This window comes from Herpailurus yagouaroundi, unplaced genomic scaffold (assembly GCF_014898765.1).
Source record: "Herpailurus yagouaroundi ecotype Mexico unplaced genomic scaffold, PumYag 163, whole genome shotgun sequence".
NCBI classification, from domain to species: domain Eukaryota; kingdom Metazoa; phylum Chordata; class Mammalia; order Carnivora; family Felidae; genus Herpailurus; species Herpailurus yagouaroundi.
The window spans coordinates 25,431,332-25,452,713 of NW_024412404.1; the positions used below are offsets into that span (position 1 = coordinate 25,431,332).

At 56.2% G+C, this 21,382-nt stretch overlaps 1 protein-coding gene and 1 long non-coding RNA gene across 10 annotated transcripts in view; one reads left to right on the forward strand and one right to left on the reverse strand.

Annotated features, from left to right (window-relative positions):
• Positions 1-21,201, reverse strand: part of LOC121036893 (uncharacterized) — a 25,028-nt gene extending 3,827 nt beyond the window's left edge. The window contains exons 1-2 of the long non-coding RNA XR_005793523.1: positions 21,086-21,201; positions 12,689-12,697 (exon numbers count right to left, since the gene is read on the reverse strand). This is a non-coding gene — a long non-coding RNA (uncharacterized LOC121036893). The remainder of the gene's footprint in view (positions 1-12,688; positions 12,698-21,085) is intronic.
• The window catches only part of LDB3 (LIM domain binding 3), a 64,017-nt gene continuing 42,673 nt past the window's right edge, over positions 39-21,382 (forward strand). For 4 of the 9 annotated variants that reach the window (XM_040485627.1, XM_040485630.1, XM_040485628.1 and 1 more), the window contains exons 1-6: positions 444-571; positions 664-779; positions 11,420-11,571; positions 12,093-12,168; positions 17,997-18,019; positions 19,091-19,294. In XM_040485627.1, coding sequence (XP_040341561.1) covers positions 687-779; positions 11,420-11,571; positions 12,093-12,168; positions 17,997-18,019; positions 19,091-19,294 — 548 coding nt within the window. In that variant the 5' untranslated portion in view covers positions 444-571; positions 664-686. Of the gene's footprint in view, positions 164-443; positions 572-663; positions 780-11,419; positions 11,572-12,092; positions 12,169-13,596; positions 13,965-17,996; positions 18,020-19,090; positions 19,295-21,382 lie in introns of those variants that run through there. The other 5 variants (XM_040485625.1, XM_040485629.1, XM_040485634.1 and 2 more) reach the window with 4 other exon arrangements.

The window sequence follows — 21,382 nt, forward strand, 5'->3', positions numbered from 1 at the left end:
AATGGCATGAGGGACCTGGAGCTGAGCTCAGCCATGACCATAGACACAGTTATTAGTTGATCATTTTTATGGCTGGACAACCCTGGACCAATTGCCAGTCTCCTGAACAGAAGCTCTGTCCAGACCAGCTGGAGGCTCAGCTTGGTCCCAGGCTTTCTACTGGGTAAGCTTCAACCTCAGAGTCCTCACCAGGGAGCACAGGGCAAAAAGACACAAATTGCAAAGCCCCAGTCTTCTGGGCAAATGGGTGGGTTGAGCTGGGCCGAGAGAACACACATCTGGGCTCTCTAAAGGGCAGAGGGAGCAAGGAGGAGAGAGCATTATCACTAACCTGGCCAGTCCCCCATCCTGCCCCTTGGGGGGTGCTGGGTGCTGGACACCCCTCCCCAGGGGCAATATTAGCCGTGTGAGTCACGGTGGGAGGCTGCGGGCGGGCAGAGTGTAGGGTTACAGTCCATTTATGGGCGCAGCAGAGGGCAGATATCAGTGTCGATGGCATTCGTTCCCAGCTATTCTTAGGAGCCTCTCAGGAGCTCCACACAGCCTGGCCAGGCAGCAAGGGACGGAGCAGGCAAGGCTGGGGGTCGGGGGTAGGGGCCCAGGTATAGGCTGGGGAGGTGGGTGCGTGAGGGCCCTCTCATTCTTCTCTTCTCTTGTTCACAGAGGCTGCCGCTCTCAGCACCAGCATGTCTTACAGCGTGACCCTGACCGGGCCTGGGCCCTGGGGCTTCCGTCTCCAGGGGGGCAAGGACTTCAACATGCCGCTCACTATCTCCCGGGTGAGTGTGCACTGCCCACACAGCCTGGCACCCACAGGGGCGGGGCACACTCTGAGGAGGGTGTGCGCATCCCTCTGCTGTCCTCCCTGAGGCTCTCGGAGAGCAGAGCATGTCCCATCCGCAGACTTGGGGCTGGGACTGGCTCCAACTGGATATTGTCGGCCACAGGCCCTTGGTTTTGGCCATAGCTGTTGTCTACCTGAGCTCGCCAACCTGTTGTGAGTGTGAAACATGGGCAAGCGGTGGGTGTTTTGAGCCAAGAAGGAAAGGCCAAGTTTGTTGGGTAGGCAGGCTGGTGAACAGAGTATAGTGCCTTCCTAAGCCCTTCCCTGGGGAGGGTGGGCTCAAGGTGCTCCCCAGCCTGGACCATCTCCACGGAAGGGGGCAGCTGCTTTGGGGAGAGAGCACTCCTAGCATGGAGAGGGCAGGTGACAGGCCAGCACATAGATAGGTGGACAGACTGGTGACTTCAGCTGCCCTGCCATTGGGGCTCAAGGCTAGGCTAGGCTGGTAACTGGGCTCCAGTACCCCCTTCATCCCAGGCCCCAGGTAGCAGCCTCATCTCTACCCCCTTTCCTGGGCCTGCTGGGGATCTCCTACTGGTTTCCTCCCTCACCTGGCCGGGCCCCTACCCATTCAGCCACAGCGGCTCTGCCTACCTGTTTGACATTTTATGCCTCATGCTCACCTGGGCAAATGGTCCACATGTTCTGGAGTGTCTGTGGTCAGGGAACAACTTGCTGGGGATGTCACAGATCACTAGAGATTGTCTGAGTAGCTCTACTGCCTAGCCAGGAACACTCAAGTCCAGAGAGGCGATAAGCTAGATCTGCTTGGGAGAATCTGTCTTTGTTTTAACTACTGCTGTGTTCCCAGCACCTGTACCACCTGAACACAGTAAGCATTCAGGCAACACTTGTCAAAGGACTCTCCCGCGAGTCTGGCTGAGCTGCGAGTCTCAGACCCTCTCTCCAGTGAGTCTGAAGGCCCTGAGGCTCAGGGTGGACTGTGAGATGTGGGAGGGCAAAGGCAAGCCCTGCCTGATGGGGTAGGGCTGAGGCTGAGCTCCTGTGCTGCTGGTGTGGGCACGAGGGGGCAGGCTGAGGTTCCAGGCTGTCACTGGAGGGTGATGGATGGGCCAGGGAGCTGGGACTGCTGCCCACCGGGGGACAGGGAGGCAGTGTCTTCTCAGGGCAGCAGAGCTCTGCTGTGGTTCTGGGGGTGGACGGTGGGCGCGGGCAGGGAGGCACTGAGGTGGGCAGTCAGTGCTTGGCAGAGGGGACAGGGAGCCAGTGCCCCCATGGAGGAGCGATCCTGCTTGTGGAACTTGGTGTGGGTATTTGGGGGGGGATCCGAAGAAGGAGAAGCCCCATTCAGGGGTGACATAGGAACTTCATAATAGCTACAAAAGCCACACTCCTCCAGCGGGGGGCACTGGCCCAGCTCTAGTCCCAGGAAGTGGCCATGTTCTCCATCCTGCCGGAGATCTTGTTCATCTGACTTGAGTCTCCACCCCTTCAGACCCACTGTCCCAGAAACCGCAGGGTGCAGTACCAAAAGGACACCCAGAGCCTTGCACACCCTGCCTGATGATGTGGTGATACATGGGCATTTGAGTCCCAGTGGACACTGCCCCTCCCCCACTGGACCCTGCACTGCTCTCAGGTGGTTACAGGTTTCCTGTATGTCCAAGGAGGGGCTGTCTACCCTCATTGTCATGGATCCACAGGCCTCCCATGCCTCAGACTGAACCCACATCTCCCCCAGCCCTACAGTCCTCCAGGCCTCATGCTGGTGCTCCCTGCCCCATCCCTGCAGGTGGAAATTAGCCTCCTGTCGCAGTGGCACCCAGGATAGTCAATGACCTCACCCAGGATCTATGCACCACCTGGCCTCAGCCAGCCCAGGGCTTATATTGCAGCACAGAGGACTTAAGCTAGACAGCAGGAAGAATGTCCTCACTGCAAGGAAAGGGTGTATTGGGATGTCATGGAGCCAATGACTAGGGGGACCTTTAAAAATAGAACCCGCGGCTCATGCAGGGCATCGGGGGATAGGTACAATGGCCTCTCAGCCTCCTTCAGAGCCATGCCCCAAGTCATCAAGGCTGGGAACAGGCTGGGATGGATGCTGGATCCTCCCCAGGGCTTAGAACCTCTTCACAAATTTCTCGGGTGGGCCACTGATATCCTGGGCTTGGGCATCCCAGGCTCAGTGCTACTGGCCAGGTAGGGCCCAAGACACTCCCACCAGGCTGTGGTATTTCCTGCTGGGGCTCTCAAGGCCCTTCTGGACCAGGAACTTCTTGCCCAGTGGGATGCAGGGCCAGCGGATGCTCCAGTGTCCTGGCCTGAGCCTTTGCAACAGGGCAGTGGTGGCATATTGCAGCGGGGTAGGGATGGGGGCAGCAAAGGCAGGGCTCGCTCATTCTCAGCAGGGCCAATAGCCCTGGGCACCTGGACTGCAGTCCTGAGAGAGGTGGTTGGGCAGGCGGGGCTGCGATTACCGTCTCACTTCAGAGCGGGGCAAACCGAGGCTCGATTTGCTCAGGAGCTCTTGTGACCTTAGGAACCCCTAACTCCCTGGCCTGCTGCTCAGCCCTTTGGCTGGGGATTAGTAACAAAGTACTGAATGGGGCCTGTCCCCTGTCAGCTGTAGACATAGGCTGCTCCTCCTGGAAGAAGGCTGCCACCCTCACGCTGGGTGGTACCTCCAGTCCCCACCCGACCCTGCCCACCAGAATCAACCTTAGGGCTGTAGCAGCCCCCCTCCCTCGCCCAGTCTCCCTTCTGAGGATCCACAGAGAAGTGGGTTCAGGAGGGAGAATGAGAGGGTGGAGGGGAAATGCCTTTATTTATCCTGGACAGGTGCGGCTGGGTCTGCAACATGAGCTCCCCTCTCCCCCCGCCCCTCCATCCAGCCGCAGCCAATTCTCCAGGAAGTGGGGGAGGGGTGGGAGCAGCCGCTAAGGAGCAGCTCCAAAGGCCCAGCCCATTCGGGTCCAAGAGCTGGGGCAGAGGCAGGGGCTGTGGTCTGGGGCCTTGTCCTTGGTGCGTCGTGCAGCCCTTGACTCTACTGAAGAAGTGTGTGTTTTTGTCTGGCTCTGCTGCTCACAGTTATAAAATTCTGTGCACCTGTTGTTCCACTGAGGTGGTGGTGAGGATGGGGGAACCATGGGGCTGAGCCTGGACCCTGGTGGGGGGAGGGGGGAAGGGTGCCCATCTCTCTGCACCAATGCCTCTATCTCTTACAGCCTTATTCGCTCGGCCTAGCAGGCTCTCCTGGGGCACCAGCCCAGAAGCCTTTGTTTCTTTGCTGTTTTTGGTTCCAGTATTTGTCAGATCTCCTAGCTACAGTGGGGACGCAGAGGACGGAGGGTCCCCTGGGAGGGGGAGGGGGACAGGCCGAGACTATTCTGGGGCAACTGTGCCGGCAATTCCTGGAATTTCGAGGCCGTAGTTGCTGTTTCTTGGGCAGCACCTAGCAGTGCTGACAGGCTGTGCTGTTTATAGCCACCCTGAAGGTCAGGCAAGCCTCCGGAGGGCTGCTGGGAGGCTGGCCGGGGCCTTCCCAGATGCAGGAATAGGGAAGATAACCGGACAGAGGCCCATGGCTGGGGAATGCATTCTTGGAGGTGCCCAGGCCCTGCTTCCCTCCCAGGTACTCAGAGATGTCTCTGACTCTGTGAGGGCCCTGAAGGGAGTGGGCATGAAGTTGGCTGGGCCCTGAGGAGCAGACCCTCCAAAGCCTTGGGCCAAGACCTAGGACAAGGGCAACTTCATGGGCAGCCCCCGGGGCTCCTCAGGCTTAAGCCACTGTAGGACAGCAGCAAGTGTGAGGAAGGCCGGGCTTCCTGAGTAATGCCTACTAGGTCCCTCTGGGGCAGGCCTCCCAGAACTGTGTCCCCAGTTCCCTCCGTGTCCCTCTCTGCACGGTCCCCCATCATCCAGAGACTGTCCATGATTGCAAAGGCCCCCTCACCGGAGGCCCTCACATTCCCAAACACAGCTTCTCCACCTCTTTGGAGCCAGGAAACACCTCTATGCTGGGATCATCCTAAGAGGCATGAAGTGGACTTTACCATGCCCCAGTGTTGTCTGGGGCCCACTGAGAGTGACACCTAGGACATCCAGGAGAGAACTGTGGGAAAATAGGAGCAGAAGAGAGAGACTCAGAAGGTCCTGCAGGGAAGGGTGTGATCCGCAAGAGAGGGGACCAGTGACTCCTGGTTTGGGGTACAGGGAGGTCACTTGCATGTGTGGAGTGGTGGGGGCTGATGCTAGAAGGCTGGGTGTGAGAGGGATGGGAGACAGTCAGAGGCAGGACCTGCTGGTCATTCTTGGAGAAGCCTGAAGGTGAAGGAAAGGAGAGACATGACAGGAGCTGGTTGGAGCAACTAAGGCAGGGAGATCCGTTTTTTAAAGACTTAACTTCTTTTTAATTTTTTGCTGATGCTTTTTTTTTTGAGAGACAGAGAGAACGCAAGCAGGGCAGGGGCAGAGAGACAGGAAGACACAGAATCCGAAGCAGGTTCCAGGCTCTGAGCTGTCAGCACGGAGCCCGATGTGGGGCTCGAATTCATAACCACGAGATCACGACCTGGGCCGAAGTCAGATGCTTAACTGACTGAGCCACCCAGGTGCCCCTAAATTTTTAAAAAAATTTTAATGTTTATTTTTGAGAAAAAGAGAGAGACAGAAAGCAAGTGGGGGTGGGGCAGAGAGAGAGGGAGACACAGAATCCGAAGCAGATTCTAGGCTCTGAGCTGTCAGCACAGAGCCCTATGCGGGGCTTGAACCCATGAACTGTGAAATCATGACCTGAGCCAAAGTCGGCCACTTAACTGACTGAGCCACCCAGGCACCCTAAAAGACTTAATCTTTAAAAAATATGTATGTATGTATGTATTTAGAGAGAGCATGCAAGTGGGGTGGGGGGCAGAGAGGGAGGGAGAGAGAAAGAGAATCCCAAGGAGGCTCCGTGCTGACAGCATAGAGCCAGACGTGGGGCTCAAACTCATGAACTGTGAGATCATGACCTGAGCTGAAACCAAGAGTCACATGCATAACCAACTGAGCCACCCAGGTGCCCCAAAAGAATTAATTTTTTTTAATGTTTATTTATTATTTTTGAGAGAGAGAGAGACAGAGTACCAGCGGGGTAGGGGCAGAGAGTGAGGGAGACACAGAATCCGAAACAGTCTCCAGGCTCCAGGCTCTGCGCTGTCAGCACAGAGCCTGATGCGGGGCTCGAACTCACAAACCATGAGATTGTGACCTGAGGTGAAGTCAGACGCTTAACTGACTGAGCCACCCAGGTGCCCCAAGACTTACTTTTTTAAGAGTAGTTTTAGGTTCACAGCAAAATTGAGTGGAAGGTACAGCGTATTCCCACATACCCCCAGCCCCACACATGCATAGCCTCCCCCTGTTATCAATATCCCCCATTTGTGTGACACATTTGTCACTCACGATAAACCTATATTGGCACATCATTATCACCCGGAGTCCATAGTCTACATCTGGGTTCACTCTTGGTGTTGTGCATTCTATGGGTTTGGACCAAGGTATAATGACATGGATCCACCATGTAGTATCATAGAAAATATTTTCACTGCCCTACAAATCTTCTCTGGGCAAGGAGAGGCTTTTTGAGCATAGACAAGACTCTGGCTTGTCTATCAGCCAGGGTGTAGTTGGGGAGCGGGGTCATGGGGAGACAGAAGCTTCCAGCTAGAGGATGAAGGATGGAGCGATGCCCCAGGGGAGGCCAGATGGGAAGGGAGCAGAGCATGGCGTGACAGTAATTTGATCACATAATGTTAAATGCACTTCGAGCTCCATGGGAAATCTCCTGGGGTGGTCAGCCTGGGTTGGTTGGGAGGAGATGCTGGAAGTTGGACAGTACACAGCATCTACTACATACCCTTGCCCTCCCCTCCAGCCCCTGCCCCACCTACACTGGCAGGGGCTGGTCGGGGGGCAAGCGTACGTATCTAGAGGGAAAGAAGGCAGGCGCCTGTCTGGTTTTGAGCACTGAGAGTGATGGCTGAGCACTTCTGCAGAGCCCAGCTACCCCTCTGCTGCCAGGGAGCTAGGGAAATAAAAACCTTACATGTATGTGCCTGAGCCCTGGCCAGTGCCTTACTTCCCTGGGACTGTGGACAGAACTTCCACTCTTCCAGCTGATGCTCAGGCCCCTCTAGGGACAGCAGGCTGGCTCAGGACTGGTCAGTTGGGGCTGGCCCCTTACACACCACTCTCTGCCAGTCCCAGATCTTATTTCCATGTGGGGACCAAGGAGGCAACTTCCCAGCCTCCACCCCTCTGGCACCCTTGGGGGATAGGGGTTAGGGGCCAGCCCCTGTACCCCCTCCATTGGGAGCTTCCCTGAAACTTTCTTAGCTCTGCACCTCCTTACAGGATAACCTGCTTAATTTTTTTTAATGTTTATTTATTTTTGAGACAGAGTCAGAACATGAGCAGGGGGGAGGGGCAGAGAGAGAGGGAGACACAGAATCTGAAGCAGGCTCCAGGCTCTGAGCTGTCAGCACAGAGCCCAATGCGGGGCTCGAACTCATGAGCTGTGAGATCATGACCTAAGCCGAAGTTGGATGCCTAACCAACTGAGCCACCCAGGTGCCCCTACAGAATAACCTATTTAAAAATGTAATCCTCACAGAAATCCTGGGCGAAAGGCATTATTTCTGTCTTTACACAGAAGGCGTGGAGGCTGCTCTGTACCCTGAGATCTGGCTCAGACCAGTCTGTGCTCTCTGCTTTACTGCCTCTCCTCAAGGCAGCCACAGTTGCTCCCTGGCACCAGCTAGCCCTGTGTCCCCTGTCAGGTGCCCTAAACCACAGCCCAACAAAGAGGAAGGGCTCCCGTGAGGTGAGCCTGGGGGCAATTTTGGCCCCCAACCACCTAAAGCCTGTCCCAAGGAGCTTTTGAGACAGGCCGGCGCTCCTGGAGCTCGGCCCACAGCTGGGCCCTTACTTGAGAGGTAGCTGGTGATTGGGGATGACTGAAAAAGTGGAATGGGGACGAAACAGTGGTTATGAAGAGTTTTTCAAATGCTCAAAAGAGGATAGAAAGACTTAAAAGAAAAAAAAAATCCTCCGAGGATGTAGTGGCTTCGGGTCCTTTGTAGGACAAGGATCGAAGAGAGAGGGGCAGAGTCAGACAAGAGCTACGCGGGGCACACCGTGCCTGGACTGCAGGCTTCATGAGCCCTGGGCTCCAGGCGAGGGTCCCAGGGTGGCCCCTCCCTTTTGCAGGGCAAGCTGCTCCTGAGAAGGGCGTGGGGATCTGATGGCCCTTGGGCAGAGCAGGGGTGACTTCCTTAGGGTCCCTGCCTCTTCTCAGGAGACCCAGGCAGAGCCAGAAGATCGCCCACCTAGCAGAGAATTATAGCACCCTCCACCCCATCAGCCCCAGGGGTCATGGGCCCTGCTTAGGGCAGCCAAAAGCCAGGCCAGCTGAGCCCTGATGAGCAGACACAGGTGCAGGAAGAGAGGCGCCAGGGCAGACAGGAGCCAGCTCGGCGCTCCCCTCAGGAAGTTTGGCTACTGACCAGGCTCTGGGGAGACTGAACATTTCCCACGGAATAAGAATCACCTCAGTCTATACCTGAGGACGAGGGGGAGTCAGGCAGGACCAGGCAAGAGGATGGCGGTAGGAAGGTATGGTGTTACCCCACGCCCGAGGGTGACAGATGTCCTGAGGGCAATTCCGAAGGGAGGGCATTCCAGATAGTCCTAGGGCTTGTCCTGGCCGATCTGGCCCCAGCAGCTCTTGGATGTCATTCTGGTGTCCTTGCTCACACCAGCTTCCATGAGCTTCTGGACACAGCTCCGGTCCTCCCTGGCAGGCATCATCTCTGCAGGCATGAAGCCTGCCCTTCTGTCTCGGGGTCTATAGTGGCCCGACCTGGGAGCTCCTTGCTGCAGAGTAATGGCCCCCTTCTCTGTAGATGGTGAGAAGCATCTGGGGGAGCCCTGGTGTGGGCGTGTCTTGCCGTAGGGGAGCTCTGGTGTGGGGTGTTCTACTGTAGGGGAGCCCTGGTGTGGGGGTGTCCTGCTGTGGGGGATCCCTATGGGCAGTCCACTAGGACAACAGAGGCATTGCAAAATTCACCCTGAATGGAGACACACTGGTAACTGCTATCTTCTCTGAAATGCTTCCCAGCTAAGATGGACTGATGGATGGTCAGGGGGACTGACATGTGACACAGCAACTTGAACAAATGCTAAGGTAGAACCTCAGTGGTGGCTACGTGGGTGCTCACTGTAGAACTCTTCAGATGTCTATAAAAAAAATAAGTGTCTGGGATAGCATTGACCTGAACGTGAAGCCCGAAGGTGTCCATAAAGGTGATTTTCTGCAGATGGGCCCAGCTGGGCAACTCAGCTTGCTCTCAGGAGTCCCCTCTTAGCCTAGAAAGTGTTTTCTTTTGCTCTGTTGTTTTTTACCCTTTGTTCAACCCAAATCAAAGGCAACAACGTATTCCTGTCATCAGTAGAGGCTCCCTGCAGCCATGAATTTCGGGATATGGGATGTGTATTTTGAGAAAGCCCAAGTGGTTCCAAGATACCCCAGTGGGAGCCAGGAAGGCAGGCTGGACTTCGCAAACCAGACAACGTGGCTTCCTGGCAGTCTATGGGTTGTTTCTCTACTATCCTTGCCTCATCTCGGCAGATTTGGGGGTGAGGGGAGGCTACTCTGGGCATAGGGTGGTCAGTGTTTAAGAAAGTAGTACAATCCCTGGGGCTGAAAGAGCGGGTCCACAGTGGGGGCTCACCTGCTCTCCCTGCTATCACTAGGCTAGCACACAGGCTTCCTGGCCTGCCCTGTAGAGCCCACTTGGGAATGGGCTGGAGACTGGTGACTGCAGGTGGCCCTGGTTTGGATAAAAGTTCCTTGTGAAGGGCCTGGTAGGAGGCTTCCCTCCATCTCTGGGAGCCTGGGGCCTGGCCAGAGGCCCACCCAGACCTGGCACCCAGGGTGTGGGACTTTCCCTAGGTCCTTTCTGGACTCCTTCTAGGATGGTCCCCCAGGCCGGGGCCAGAAAGTGGCTTCTGCCAGCATTAGAAGCCAGCCTCGTCCCTGGGGGTAGACATGGAAGTAACTGGGGTGTGCCCAGAGAAGCCAGGAAAGAAAGCTGGCTGGTGGGCATGTTGTGGAAGAAAAGCCAAGGGATATCCTCTAGTTACAACTTGGTGGGGGGTGGCTCCCAGAGGCTCCTCTTTCTTATGATGTCACTGCGGGGCGAGGCCTTTATGGCATTCCACATGATGTCATTGGGGGGGCCTCCACATGATGTCATGGGGATCAAGTCATAAAGTCATTCTTTGTGTTATCAGTAGAGGGTAGGGCTTGCATGGTATTTCATGTGGTGTCATGGGGAGAGGGTGCTTGGGGTAAAGCCAGTCTCCATGATATTCTATGAGACAGCTTTAGAAGAGAAGCTTGATCACATTCCATGTAATGTCCCTAGGGGCCAGCCATCAAGTTATACACCTAGGCCCTCCAGAATTTGCATTTCCAGTGACATCACTGCAGGGGGGACCACGACCAAATTCAGCGTGCTAGTACTGAGGGCCAGGCAGGCAGAATTTGGCTTTGTGCACGATGTCTTTGGGAGTATAGTCTGAGCCATCGGGACACCCCACAGGATGTCCCACACTGGGAGTGTGGCCTTCCTGACATCAGATTGGGTATTCTTGGTGTGTCGCAGCTATCACATTCTGTATGATCATGCCATGTAGGGTAGGGTCCCCCAGACTCTAACATGCTGTGATGTCATGAGTGTGCAGGATTTGGAATGTGGGCCCCATACCTGCACTCCCCACCCCCCACCTTTCTGGAAGTGTGAAGCCAACCACAGAGCACTGGACCCTGCCCCATGTCCCAACTGATCTTGCTTCCCCAGGCTGAGCTGATGGCTTTCCCAGCTCTCTGCCTTCCTGCCACGGGAGCACTAGGCACTTGTCCTGGGATGCTTTTGTGAGGGTGTATTTGTCTTGCCTACTCGCCTGGCAGAGTCTCTGTGGTGATGCTCAATCTTAGCTCTTACATATACCCTCTCTCCTGGAGCCTGCAAAGTGCTCCATGGGTTTTGAGGATACAGATGTTATAGTAGGCTAACTGGTGTAACAGCCCCCAAATCTCAATGGCTTAGAATAGCAGAAGCTTATTTCTCACTCATGCAACATCTGATGCAGTACTTCTTAACGATCTCTCCTCCCAGCAGTGACTCTAGGATTCAGGTCCCTCTGTTGGTGGCTCAGCTGTCCTCTTCTGGGTCCTCTGCATCCAATCAATTGACAAGCAGAGAGAGTGCAGGATGGCAAGCATGGTTGCTAGGGGCAGGCCTAGAAGTGGCATACGTTGCTTCCATCCACATTCCCCTAGCCCGAGCTAGTATCATGGTTGCATTCAGACACAGAGCACTAGGAAATGAGGTAGCCGTGTGCCAGGAAGAGGAATCAGGCTTGGTGAGCAGTGGGTACTGGTCGCAGTGAGTGAAAGAGGAAATGGCGGGCCTCTACTGCATGATCCCAGGCGACTCTTCCCCGAGGACTGGCCCATCCTCAGGCCCACCCTTCGTATGTTCATCCCCCATCTGTCAATTCTCTCAGATCACACCGGGCAGCAAGGCCGCCCAGTCCCAGCTCAGCCAGGGTGACCTCGTGGTGGCCATTGACGGCATCAACACAGACACCATGACCCACCTGGAAGCCCAGAACAAGATCAAGTCTGCCAGCTACAACCTGAGTCTCACGCTGCAGAAGTAGGTGGGAGCTCTCCAGAGCAGGGGGTGGAGCCTGGGGTGTGGGCATCAGGGGCTCGAGAGAGGGGCTGTCTGACAGCAGTCACATGGGCCCAGCCTGTGCTACAGGACTGCACAGGAAAGTAAGGACAGCCTCTGGACCAGAAGGACAGGCCCGAGCCACCATCAAACACCTGCCACATCTGTGCCTCACTTCACAGATGAGGTTTGAGGGTGCGGTGAGGGTGGTCATACTGCTGCCAGCATTTGGGCAGTCAGGCCTGAAAGTCAGGGTCTTCCCTGCCTTCTCTTCACCCCAGACGGCCTCCCAAGGACCTAACAGAGGCTCATGGGTGCAAAGTGCTTAAGGGCCATGATTTCTCCAACCTGGTCAGGCCCAGTGCCTTTCTGGGGTCTCCCAGTTCATGGCGTGTCCTCAGGCTCTCTGACCTCTCCTGTCACCAACTCTGCCCTGGCAGGAGCTCCTGGTTCTGGTCCTAGCAGCAATTGTCTTCACTTGGTGCCCTTTCTGGTTTTTCCAGGTCGAAGCGCCCCGTCCCCATCTCCACAACAGCACCCCCGGTCCAGTCCCCTCTGCCGGTGATCCCCCACCAGAAGGTAGGTGCTGACTGGCTGCGGCAGGCTCCACTCTCCGCTGTGGTCCTGTGGTGGAGCCCCTGATCTGCCTGCCTGACCCTTGCCCCATGGGGGCAAGGTGGTGGGATCAGCCCTGCCCTACCCCTGCCCCTGCCATGGCTGACCCTGAGGGAGGTGGGGCAGGCCTCCAGGGAGAGGCATCCGAGCCCCCATGAAATACCAAGCTACCGAGTGTGGGGGGGCTAGCCAACACCCCGGATCTTGTGGCTGGGCCGGTGGGAAACCAGCTTAGGAAGTGGTGTTCGCAGGAGAGGGATCATCCTTCCAACTAGGTGGGGACAAGTGTCCGGGAGGCTCGGACCCTCATTTTCCTGAGGGTGCTGGGAGGGGGGATGACTGGGGCATGATGCTAGAGGCCCCAGTCTGAGTCAGCCACCCCAGGCTTGAAGGGACCTGCTGCCCCTCAGAGCTTCTCCTCTGACATAGGATCTCTGTTTCTGGTTTCCACTTGCCCTCCTGACTACACGCCCCATTAGCCCACTCAGAAGTGCTAGTGGCAGCCAAACAGCGGGTACAAGGTGGGCACACCTCACCACCGTGACTGCTACCCCTTCCCAGCTCCCTGTAAGCAGATAAACCCCTTGGGCCCAAGCAACTTGGCCCAGAGCATGAGAGGCCCGCCTCACCCGTCCTGCAGGGACCCACTCCCCACCCGTCCCTGAATGACCTCAGACTGACCCCTGTCTGCCCAGTGGGGCAGAGTGGGCGATAGGCAGGGTTGGGGCAGGGGACAGGAAGAGGTTAACCCAGAGTCTGGGGTGGGTGACAGATTGGGGAAGTGAGCAGAGGGCTACTTGGGAAAAGTGGCAGAGGTGGCCTGTGGGAACCAAATGTCAGCCCCCGGATACCCCCCTGCACCTCCACCCTGCCTGTCCACCGCCAGCCCTGGGGGCCCTCTCACTGGCCATGTGGGGGCATCTCAACATGGGGTCAGTGGAGCAGGCCAGGCTGTGCCCACCGCCATCAGGAGGCCAGGAAGCACCACCAGGTTCTTCCACTCAGGGGAATAGGGAGCAGACAGAGGATGGAGGGAGTTGCCCCCAACCAGCAGAGACCCACCCCCCCTTTCCTCCAGCCCCGTAAGCAGGCTGGCTTGGCCTGGCCTTCCGTGTGGGGCTTGCACTTTGTCCAAGTGGGTGTTAGCCTCAGGGCCAGGGACTGTATGCCTCCCTCCCTCCCTCGCCACCCTCCCCTCGGCCAAACGCTTCCCTTTCAGGAATCTGGGCGGCCCCTCTTGAGCTCTGTGCAGCGGGCTGCAGGCTGCGGGGTGGTAGGCTGCTGGGCGCTTGCACTAACACCTCTGTTTCAGGTCCATGCAGACGCACTGGGACACGTGTGGCCTCTAACTGCTCTCTTCTCTCTCCCCTGCATGGCGCTGCCCTGTGCCAGGACCCTGCTCGGGACACGAACGGCAGCCTGGCGGCGCTCAGCCCCAACCCTGAGGCGAGGGCCAGCCCGGGCACCCCGGGCACCCCGGAGCTCAGGCAGACCTTTAGCTCCTCCTTCTCCCAGACCTCCGTCTTCTCCTCACACACAGAGGCCTCTGACCCCGGCCCTCCATGGGGCAGCCCACAGGCCAAGGCCAGCCCGGAGGGAGCCCTGGACTCACTCAGCCTGAAAGTCCCACAGGGCTCGAGCCAGCCAAGGCAGTATAACAACCCCATTGGCCTGTACTCGGCAGAGACCCTGAGGGAGATGGCTCAGATGTATCAGATGAGCCTCCGAGGGAAGGCCTCAGGTGCTGGACTCCCAGGAGGGTAGGTAACGGGTGCGCAGCTCTCCGCTGGTGGTCTGGGGCCACCGGGGTCCTCAGTGCTCACAGAGGCCTGGCCGGGCGATCAGAGCGAGGAGCTGGCCTCAATCGGCTCATGAGGCGGCACAAGCTGAGAGCAATACAAGTAATGATGCCGTTGGTATATTTGCCATGAGCTGGATGTGTCATTGCTTTACACAGCCTGGCGTGACGTGTTGGCTCCTGCAGAGGGGGGACCTGAGGCTCAGAGAAGGTTAAGTCGAAGTCCAGCTGTCCAGCTTCTAAGTGGCTGAGCAAAGCCCGAATGTGAGACACTGACTCTCAAAACGTTCACACCAGCCCGTTTCCCAGGATGGGATGAAGCCTGCTCCCTCTAGGAACTCTGGAGCAAGCCTCAGGCTGGTGGCCTCTAGGAGCCCTGAGGCAGGAGCAGGGAAGAACTAGAGAGGTGGGAAGGCAAGTTCCTTAAGGCTGGGAGTGGTCTGGGCAGGCTGCCTGGAGAAGGGAGCACTTGAGCTGGGTGCAGAAGATTCAGCAATGGAGTGAGTGTCAGGGGCTTGTAGGACTGACCCTCGATAGAACAAGGCAAGGAAGCAGGACCGGGAGGAGAAAGGGGCTGTGCAGGAGAATAGTAGCCTAATCTCCACCCCCTGAGCTCTAGCCGATGGACTCTGCAAGTGTAGGAGCTAAAAGAACCTATAGTCGGGGTGGGCATCACGGAGAGGCCGAGGGGAGGGAGCCCCCAAGCTGAGCACGTCCTAGCTTCTAAGCCCTTCATGCTTGTTAGATCTCATTCTAACTTTGCCCATGCGTTTGGTATAATTGTCTTCTCCTGCTCTAGAGGCAGAGTAGGCTGAGGCAAGGCGATAGGGGCGAGTGCTTAGGGGTTCAGGGCTCCTCCTCTGTATAGGGACATGAGCCTGTCCATGTCTCAGGGTTACTGGCAGGATGGAAAGAGACCCCACATGCGCAGCACTGAGCTCTGTTCTGGAACACTTGCCGTGTGCTACCTGAAGCTGTTGCCCTCGTGAGTCAGAATTAGAACCCGAGTCAGTCTGACCCACGCCCATGCCCTCCCACTGCTCTTGCTACAGAAGGTACCTGTGCCCCACCAGTTCACTGCTCCCCTCCGTTTCCCAGTTTCCCCATACCCTTCAGCTCTTCCTGGGATCCTGAGTGAAGCTGGCCTTGGATGTTTCACAGGCCGGGCACCTGGATCCAGGCTTCCTTGGACCAAACTGGCAAAGTCATAAACTCCTGGGCTTTTTCCAGCAAGAGGCTTCTGCCAGAAAACTCAAGGAATGGCAGAGTAGAAATGACGTCCTTCTGGTAGCTTTCTCTGGTCCTCTCTAGGATTGGCTCCTGGCAGGGAAGTCAGCCTCTGACAGATTGAGACCTCCATGAGGGCCACCATCAGTGACAGTAATGTCTCCCCTTACTGAGCCCTCAGTCTGGACTGGGAGCCCTAAGGCAGTCTTGTGCTTTATGTAACACACTCTCTCAGCAAATTCAGAGTTGGGTATCACTTTCCCCATTAAAAAAATTTTTTTTAATGTTTTATTTATTTTTGAGACAGAGAGAGACAGGGCATGAGCAAGGGAGGGGCAGAGAGAGAGTGAGACACAGAATCTGAAGCGGGCTCCAGGCTCTGAGCTGTCAGCACAGAGCCCTACGCGGGGCTCAAACTCACGAACCGTGAGATCATGACCTGAGCCAAAGTCAGACGCTTAACCGACTGAGCCACCCAGGCACCCCTCCCCATTTTATAGCTGGAAAATAGAAGGCCAGAGTGGGTAATCTGCTCAAGGTCACACACAGCTCATGAGTGGCAGATGGGGCTGGTACCCAGGTCAGCATGACTCCTGGTGGTGGGGACCTAACTACCTGCCCAGGAAAGTCAAAGGCCAGTCCCACCCCTGCTTCCCATGGTTCCAGTGGTGCTTTCCTGTTGGTGCAGAACCTGACAAGGGTTAAATTGTTACTTGAACAGCAGGTCAACAGTTTCTCCAAGGTAGACAGACTGGGGGAAGGAGTGCAGTGTTTCATCCACAGTAGAGGCTGATGCCGTGGTCTCTGGGCAGTGCTGGCTGGAAGGGTGGAGCCTCTGACCTGGGCTAGCCAAGCCAGCCTCTGATGGGCTGAGGCCACCACCTTTGCTGAGTGTCTGAGTGCTCGAAAGTGACAGGGTTGGCAAATGCTAATCCTCACATCCATCTGTTGTACCCCAAACCCATGCTGAGGGCTTTACACTCAGGATTCTGTTTAATCCGCACAGCTCGCCCATACGGTGGGCACCACCATCTCGATTTTGTGAATGAGGACACTGAGGCTGAGGCGGGTGGGGAACAGCGCAGAGTCACAGTGCTAAGAAGATGCAGGGTCAGGATTTGAACTCTGTCCTGCCTAGCTCCAAAAGGAAGCTCCTTCCCCTCCTCTCTGGGCAGCTTGCGATGTGATTTCTTGGCAGCTTGAATCCTCTTGGGAGGAGTGGAGAGAACAAAGGCTGGGCTGGAGCATCCCTGCAGCACCACCCCACCCATCCCGCCCGCCTTCTCATCCTCTGTGAGCTGGCCCTGAAGGGCAGTATCCCGCAAGTCACTAAATGCAAGGGCCCCTGGGCAGGTCTTACATCTTTGATTTATTCTCCCCAAGACCTGGGTGCTGGCTCCTCTCTGAGCTGTCTGCTGCAGGCCTCTCAGCCCCCAAATCTTCAGGAGGAAGCGAAGCAGGGGGCGGGAGTCAATGCCAAAGAAGGTGCCGGCTACCAGTTGCTGGGACAGGGAAGGGCAGAGGTAGCACACCCAGACTAATTGACACGTGCTGCCCCCCCCCCCCCCCCCCCCCCCGTGCCTCCATGCCAACACTGCCCTCTGTAGGGGGCACTGGGCTGGCCAGGGCAAGAGCTGACCCTGCAGCTGTCGGCACTGGCCAGAAATGGAGAAGGGATAGAAGACCTTTCCTAACATAGCTCCTCTCATCGCTGTTTGAAGCTAGAGGACAGAGGGAATTTTATCAGTTCTGAGACAGTGTAGGGCCTGGGGCTAGAGGCCCTCTGGCTTTGGCCTGGTTCCCCTCAGTGGTGGCCAAGGAATGACTGGGGTCAGGCAAGTTGGGGCCCAGGTTCCGGCAGCCAGAGCCCGGAGTGGTCAGATCTGGGATGGCGGCAGTGTTTGGGGGCAGGTACACCCCTCTCTGCACTCTTTCCTCTCTTCTGACGGAGCCATTGGTGCTGTCAGGGTCGGCCCTGCAAGGAATTTGCATTTAAGGAAACCTAATGCAGGCAATGCCTGCCCCAAGAAGATGATGCTCCAGGAGGCTCGCTCTAGACAAAAGTGAGGGTGGAGTTCATCTTGTGTCCAAGCTGCCTTGGCTGGGGCCCTACCTGCAATTAGCCTTGGACCCGTACTTCTCCTGAGCCTTCGCGTTCCTCCATCCTGCCTCGGTGACCTTGCACAGGGCCTTTAGGGGCCAGGACTGCCTGCCCCTCCTCTGGGAGGGAGAGTACATCCCGGGGCAGGGGGGGGGGTGTGGATAACCCCGCCGTACTGCCAGTCCTGCTCAGGGAACAGAACTTCCAGAGCTGGTCCCCATTAATCAAGGGCAAGTCCAGAGCTGCTGTCTGGCTGGGAGGCACGTCCGGCCTTGACTCTGCCTGGAGCAGTCACAGCTGGTCCTGTCTCCCTCTCCATCTTCCTCTCTTGGGCTCTCCAGCCGGGCTGTATGTGGCGGAGTCACATACATGGTACACAAGCATCCACGAAGATGGACTAGAAAACTCTTATCCCTGGCGGAGCTTCAGGTGCTGTGAACCTACTGAGGGGGAAACACTGCCATCAGCACCTCTGACCCAGACTCACAGGCCATGACCCTGACTCTGAGCTCTGCCACCTCTCCTTGGCGCTCTCCTCACCCAATGCCAGTCAGGGCTGGCGCGGCCCCCACGACGGCCGGTCTGAGGATGGTCCCTGCGCTCAGAGCCCCTGGCGGGACCTCATGCTGATAGTCCTGTCTTCTTTGCTCTTTCTCTCCTCCCCAGGTGGTAGCCAACTCTCCAGCCAAGTTAGTATCAAAGGAAAGCATGCGCGTGCGCTTGTGTGCCTGTCCTCGCATGCGTCCGCGTGTCAGTTAGCCTGGACAGCGTGCGCCTGTGTCAGCATGGGTACATGCGTGTGCATGTGTGAGTGGGGGTGCATTCGCGTCCCTGAGCGAGCCTGCATGTGTGTGGAGCTACAAGTGTGGAGTGGAGGCCTCGGGGAGGGGTGCTAGGGCTCTGTCTGATGTGCCCTTTCCATTCCCCATTTCCTGCTGCAGCTGCTTAAGACCAGCAGGCCGGCTCAGGGGTGCGGGGTGCGGGGGGTGGAGCGTGTGCCGAGCTGATGCTGGGTTCCACGTGAACCTGAAGACAGTTCTGTCCTGACGGACTCGCAGAAGGGCTGCGCCTGACCTTCTTTGCCCCAGGAGTGCATTCATCTGTTGGAGGGAAAAGCCTCGATTGGCAGAGACTGGCGGCCACACAGCTAGTTGGACTAGAGGGGGACTGAACAGACTGAGTCCTGTTCCAAGGAAGAAGCACTTGCACTGAAGCATCTGGAGGATCAGAGCCCTGGGCAACCGAGAGGGTAGCCAGCAGGACGAGCCCCTTCGTGGAGGAACCTTACTCAGAATCCCCATGGGTGCCCAGTGGGGCTGCTTTTCGCCTTTGGGGCATTCTGGACCCTGCTTGGGCTGCCGCTGCCTTTCACGCGTGGCCCAGCTCCTGTCGCCTACCCCCAACCCCTTTTGTCTCTGCTTCCTTGCTGATGTGGTGAGAGAGCTTTCAATGCCTGGCGCCCCCTGCTGACCCTGAGAAGTGGCTCAGGCTGAGCTGAGAACTCCCAGGAACTGGGAAAGCCAAAATGGGCAAGGAAAACCTTCTGCAAAGGGCTTTGGGGAGGGTCCTGAGGATTTTCCCTACCAGACCCAGCTGTCTGCAGTTCAGGGGGCTTGGGTAACTTACCTGGGATCAGGCCTTGGGAGGTCTCTCTACCACCAGCCCTCACCTTGACCTCCTGTGTAACACCACCTGTTGCCCTTTTCTCCTTCTACCTCCCTTCCCCTTCTTCCTCTGCTCCCCCTGCTGCCCTCCCCCAGCGCCGACTACCAGGAACGGTTCAACCCCAGTGCCTTGAAGGACTCTGCCCTGTCCACCCACAAGCCCATCGAAGTGAAGGGGCTGGGCGGCAAGGCCACCATCATCCATGCGCAGTACAACACACCCATCAGCATGTACTCCCAGGATGCCATCATGGACGCCATTGCTGGACAGGCCCAGGCCCAGGGCAGTGACTTCAGTGGGTAAGCGCCTCCCCTCCTCCACAGTTGCTCATCGTTCACCGCCTACACCACTGGCTGGGCCTCCTCACTAGTGGAGGCCAAGGTACCAGGCTGCCGGGCGCCATCAGAGACTTTAGGCATCGGGACCAGCTTTCCTCCCTCGCCTTGGGCCTCTCAGGGCACAGCTGTTCGAAGGGAGCCAGACTTTGCCAGGGCCCTTCCAGAACACGGTGTTCTCTCTTCAGAATCAGTCTCACAGTCAGCTTTAGAAGGGTGGAGGATTGAAGAATATGGTGGTTGCTCCGAGTGCTTTTCAAAGCCTCTGCATTTTCCCAGGCTCCACAAGGGGGTCAGCTTAGAAAGAGACTTCTCGAATCCCGGGCCACATTCTGGATAAACCAGTCTTCTCACAAACTAAGCCATTCTTTGGGGGAAGTTGTTGCGTTCTTCCAATGATGAGAGCAATGCAAATATGTGACCAGGTTTCTTGTTTGGGAAGGGGCCTCTGGACCAACCATCCAAGGTGCTGTTGGCAGTCAGCCCCACTGCAGAGCCTGGGAAGCACCCAGGCCCTCCCGTTTGTTCCAGGGAAGCCCAGTCTCAGGGCAATGGGATTTAGGACATCCTTGTTTCCTGGAATTTGCCTGTTAGCAATGGTTGAGGAACTTGAGTGTTGAATAGGGAAAGAGTTGGCTGAAAATCATTTGTGGAAAAAACTGCTAATAGTGCAAACATTAATAAGAAAGTCTCTTTCTTTCTCTGTCTCTTTTAGTGTCTCTCTCTCCCTGTATCTGTCTTTTTCTGTGTGTGTCTCTCTCTCTATCTCTGCCTTCCTCTCTGTCTCTGTTTCTTTCTCTCTCTCTATCTGCTCCCTGTCTGTCTGTCTGTCTCTCTCTCTCTCACACACACACATGCACACTGTTTTCTATTTGAGAATATCATTGCTGTTGACTTTCAGAATTGACTGATTATCTCTTTGGGCAACATCTTATCCCCAAGTCAGGATCTCAACCAACTCAAGGCAAGAAATCTTTTCTTTTTTTAATTAAAAATTTTTAATCTTTTTTTAATTAAAATTTTTAATTAAAAAAATAAACATTTATTTATTTTTGAGAGTGAGAGAGACAGAGTACGAGCAGGAGAGGGGCAGAGAGAGAGAGAGACACAGAATCTGAAGCAGGCTCCAGGCTCTGAGCTGTCAGCACAGGGCCCGACGTGGGGCTCGAACTCACAGACCTCAAGGCAAGAAATCTTAAAACGATGGTTGTACTTTTTTTCTGAAGCTAGGAAAAACAGATGTTGTCAGAGGGGTAAAGTGGTTTAAAAGTTCCAGATAACTCCTATAGTGTTTGACCTTGGCAGAATCCAGCCCTTGCGGCCATGACGTACGTACACATTATAAGGGCAGGCTCCAGGGGCCAAAGGGATGGAGTGTTGTGTGGGGGTTTGGGGACCCCCCAAAGGGACACAGTGCTTCCTTTGGGCCACCACCAGGGGGCAGAGGTTCCTTGCCCTGGAGCCATGAGTCTGAAACCAGCCAGGCTCAGAGCTATCGCTCTTTTGCACAACTCTGGACAGTGCTGATTTATTTAATCCCACCATTCAAAGCAGAAACTATGACCACGCAAGTTTTAAAAACACAACCATTAGCTCATATGTACCCAGGAAAACAAGGCTGCTCGACTAAGCCAAAAAGTTAACAGGGATTTCCTGTTAACATTTGTTTGCCATGTGTGTCCTTGCTGCGCTTTTAAAAGCGGTAACGTCGCAAACGTCACCAAAGGGAAGTTCAGTGGAAAATAATGGAAGAACTGCTCTTCGCTAAGTTTATATTTTCTGCACCTTGGGAAAAAGACTGCTCTCATTTGGTTTTACCACTAGGGCACCCATGATTTATTTTAACGTGATGCACCATTGATCTAATCCAGGCTTCTCAGAGTACCTCCCCTACCTTCCTCCTCTCCCCTCCCCTCCCTCCCTTTCCCTTCCCTTGTGTGCCTGGGAAGCAACATGCTTTCCCCTTCCTTCTAACTTGGTCCTGCCGGGCTGATGCTACCATGGTACCGGTGGGTAAGAGCTAGCCCTCTGTGCCATAAGGTGCTCCGTTTC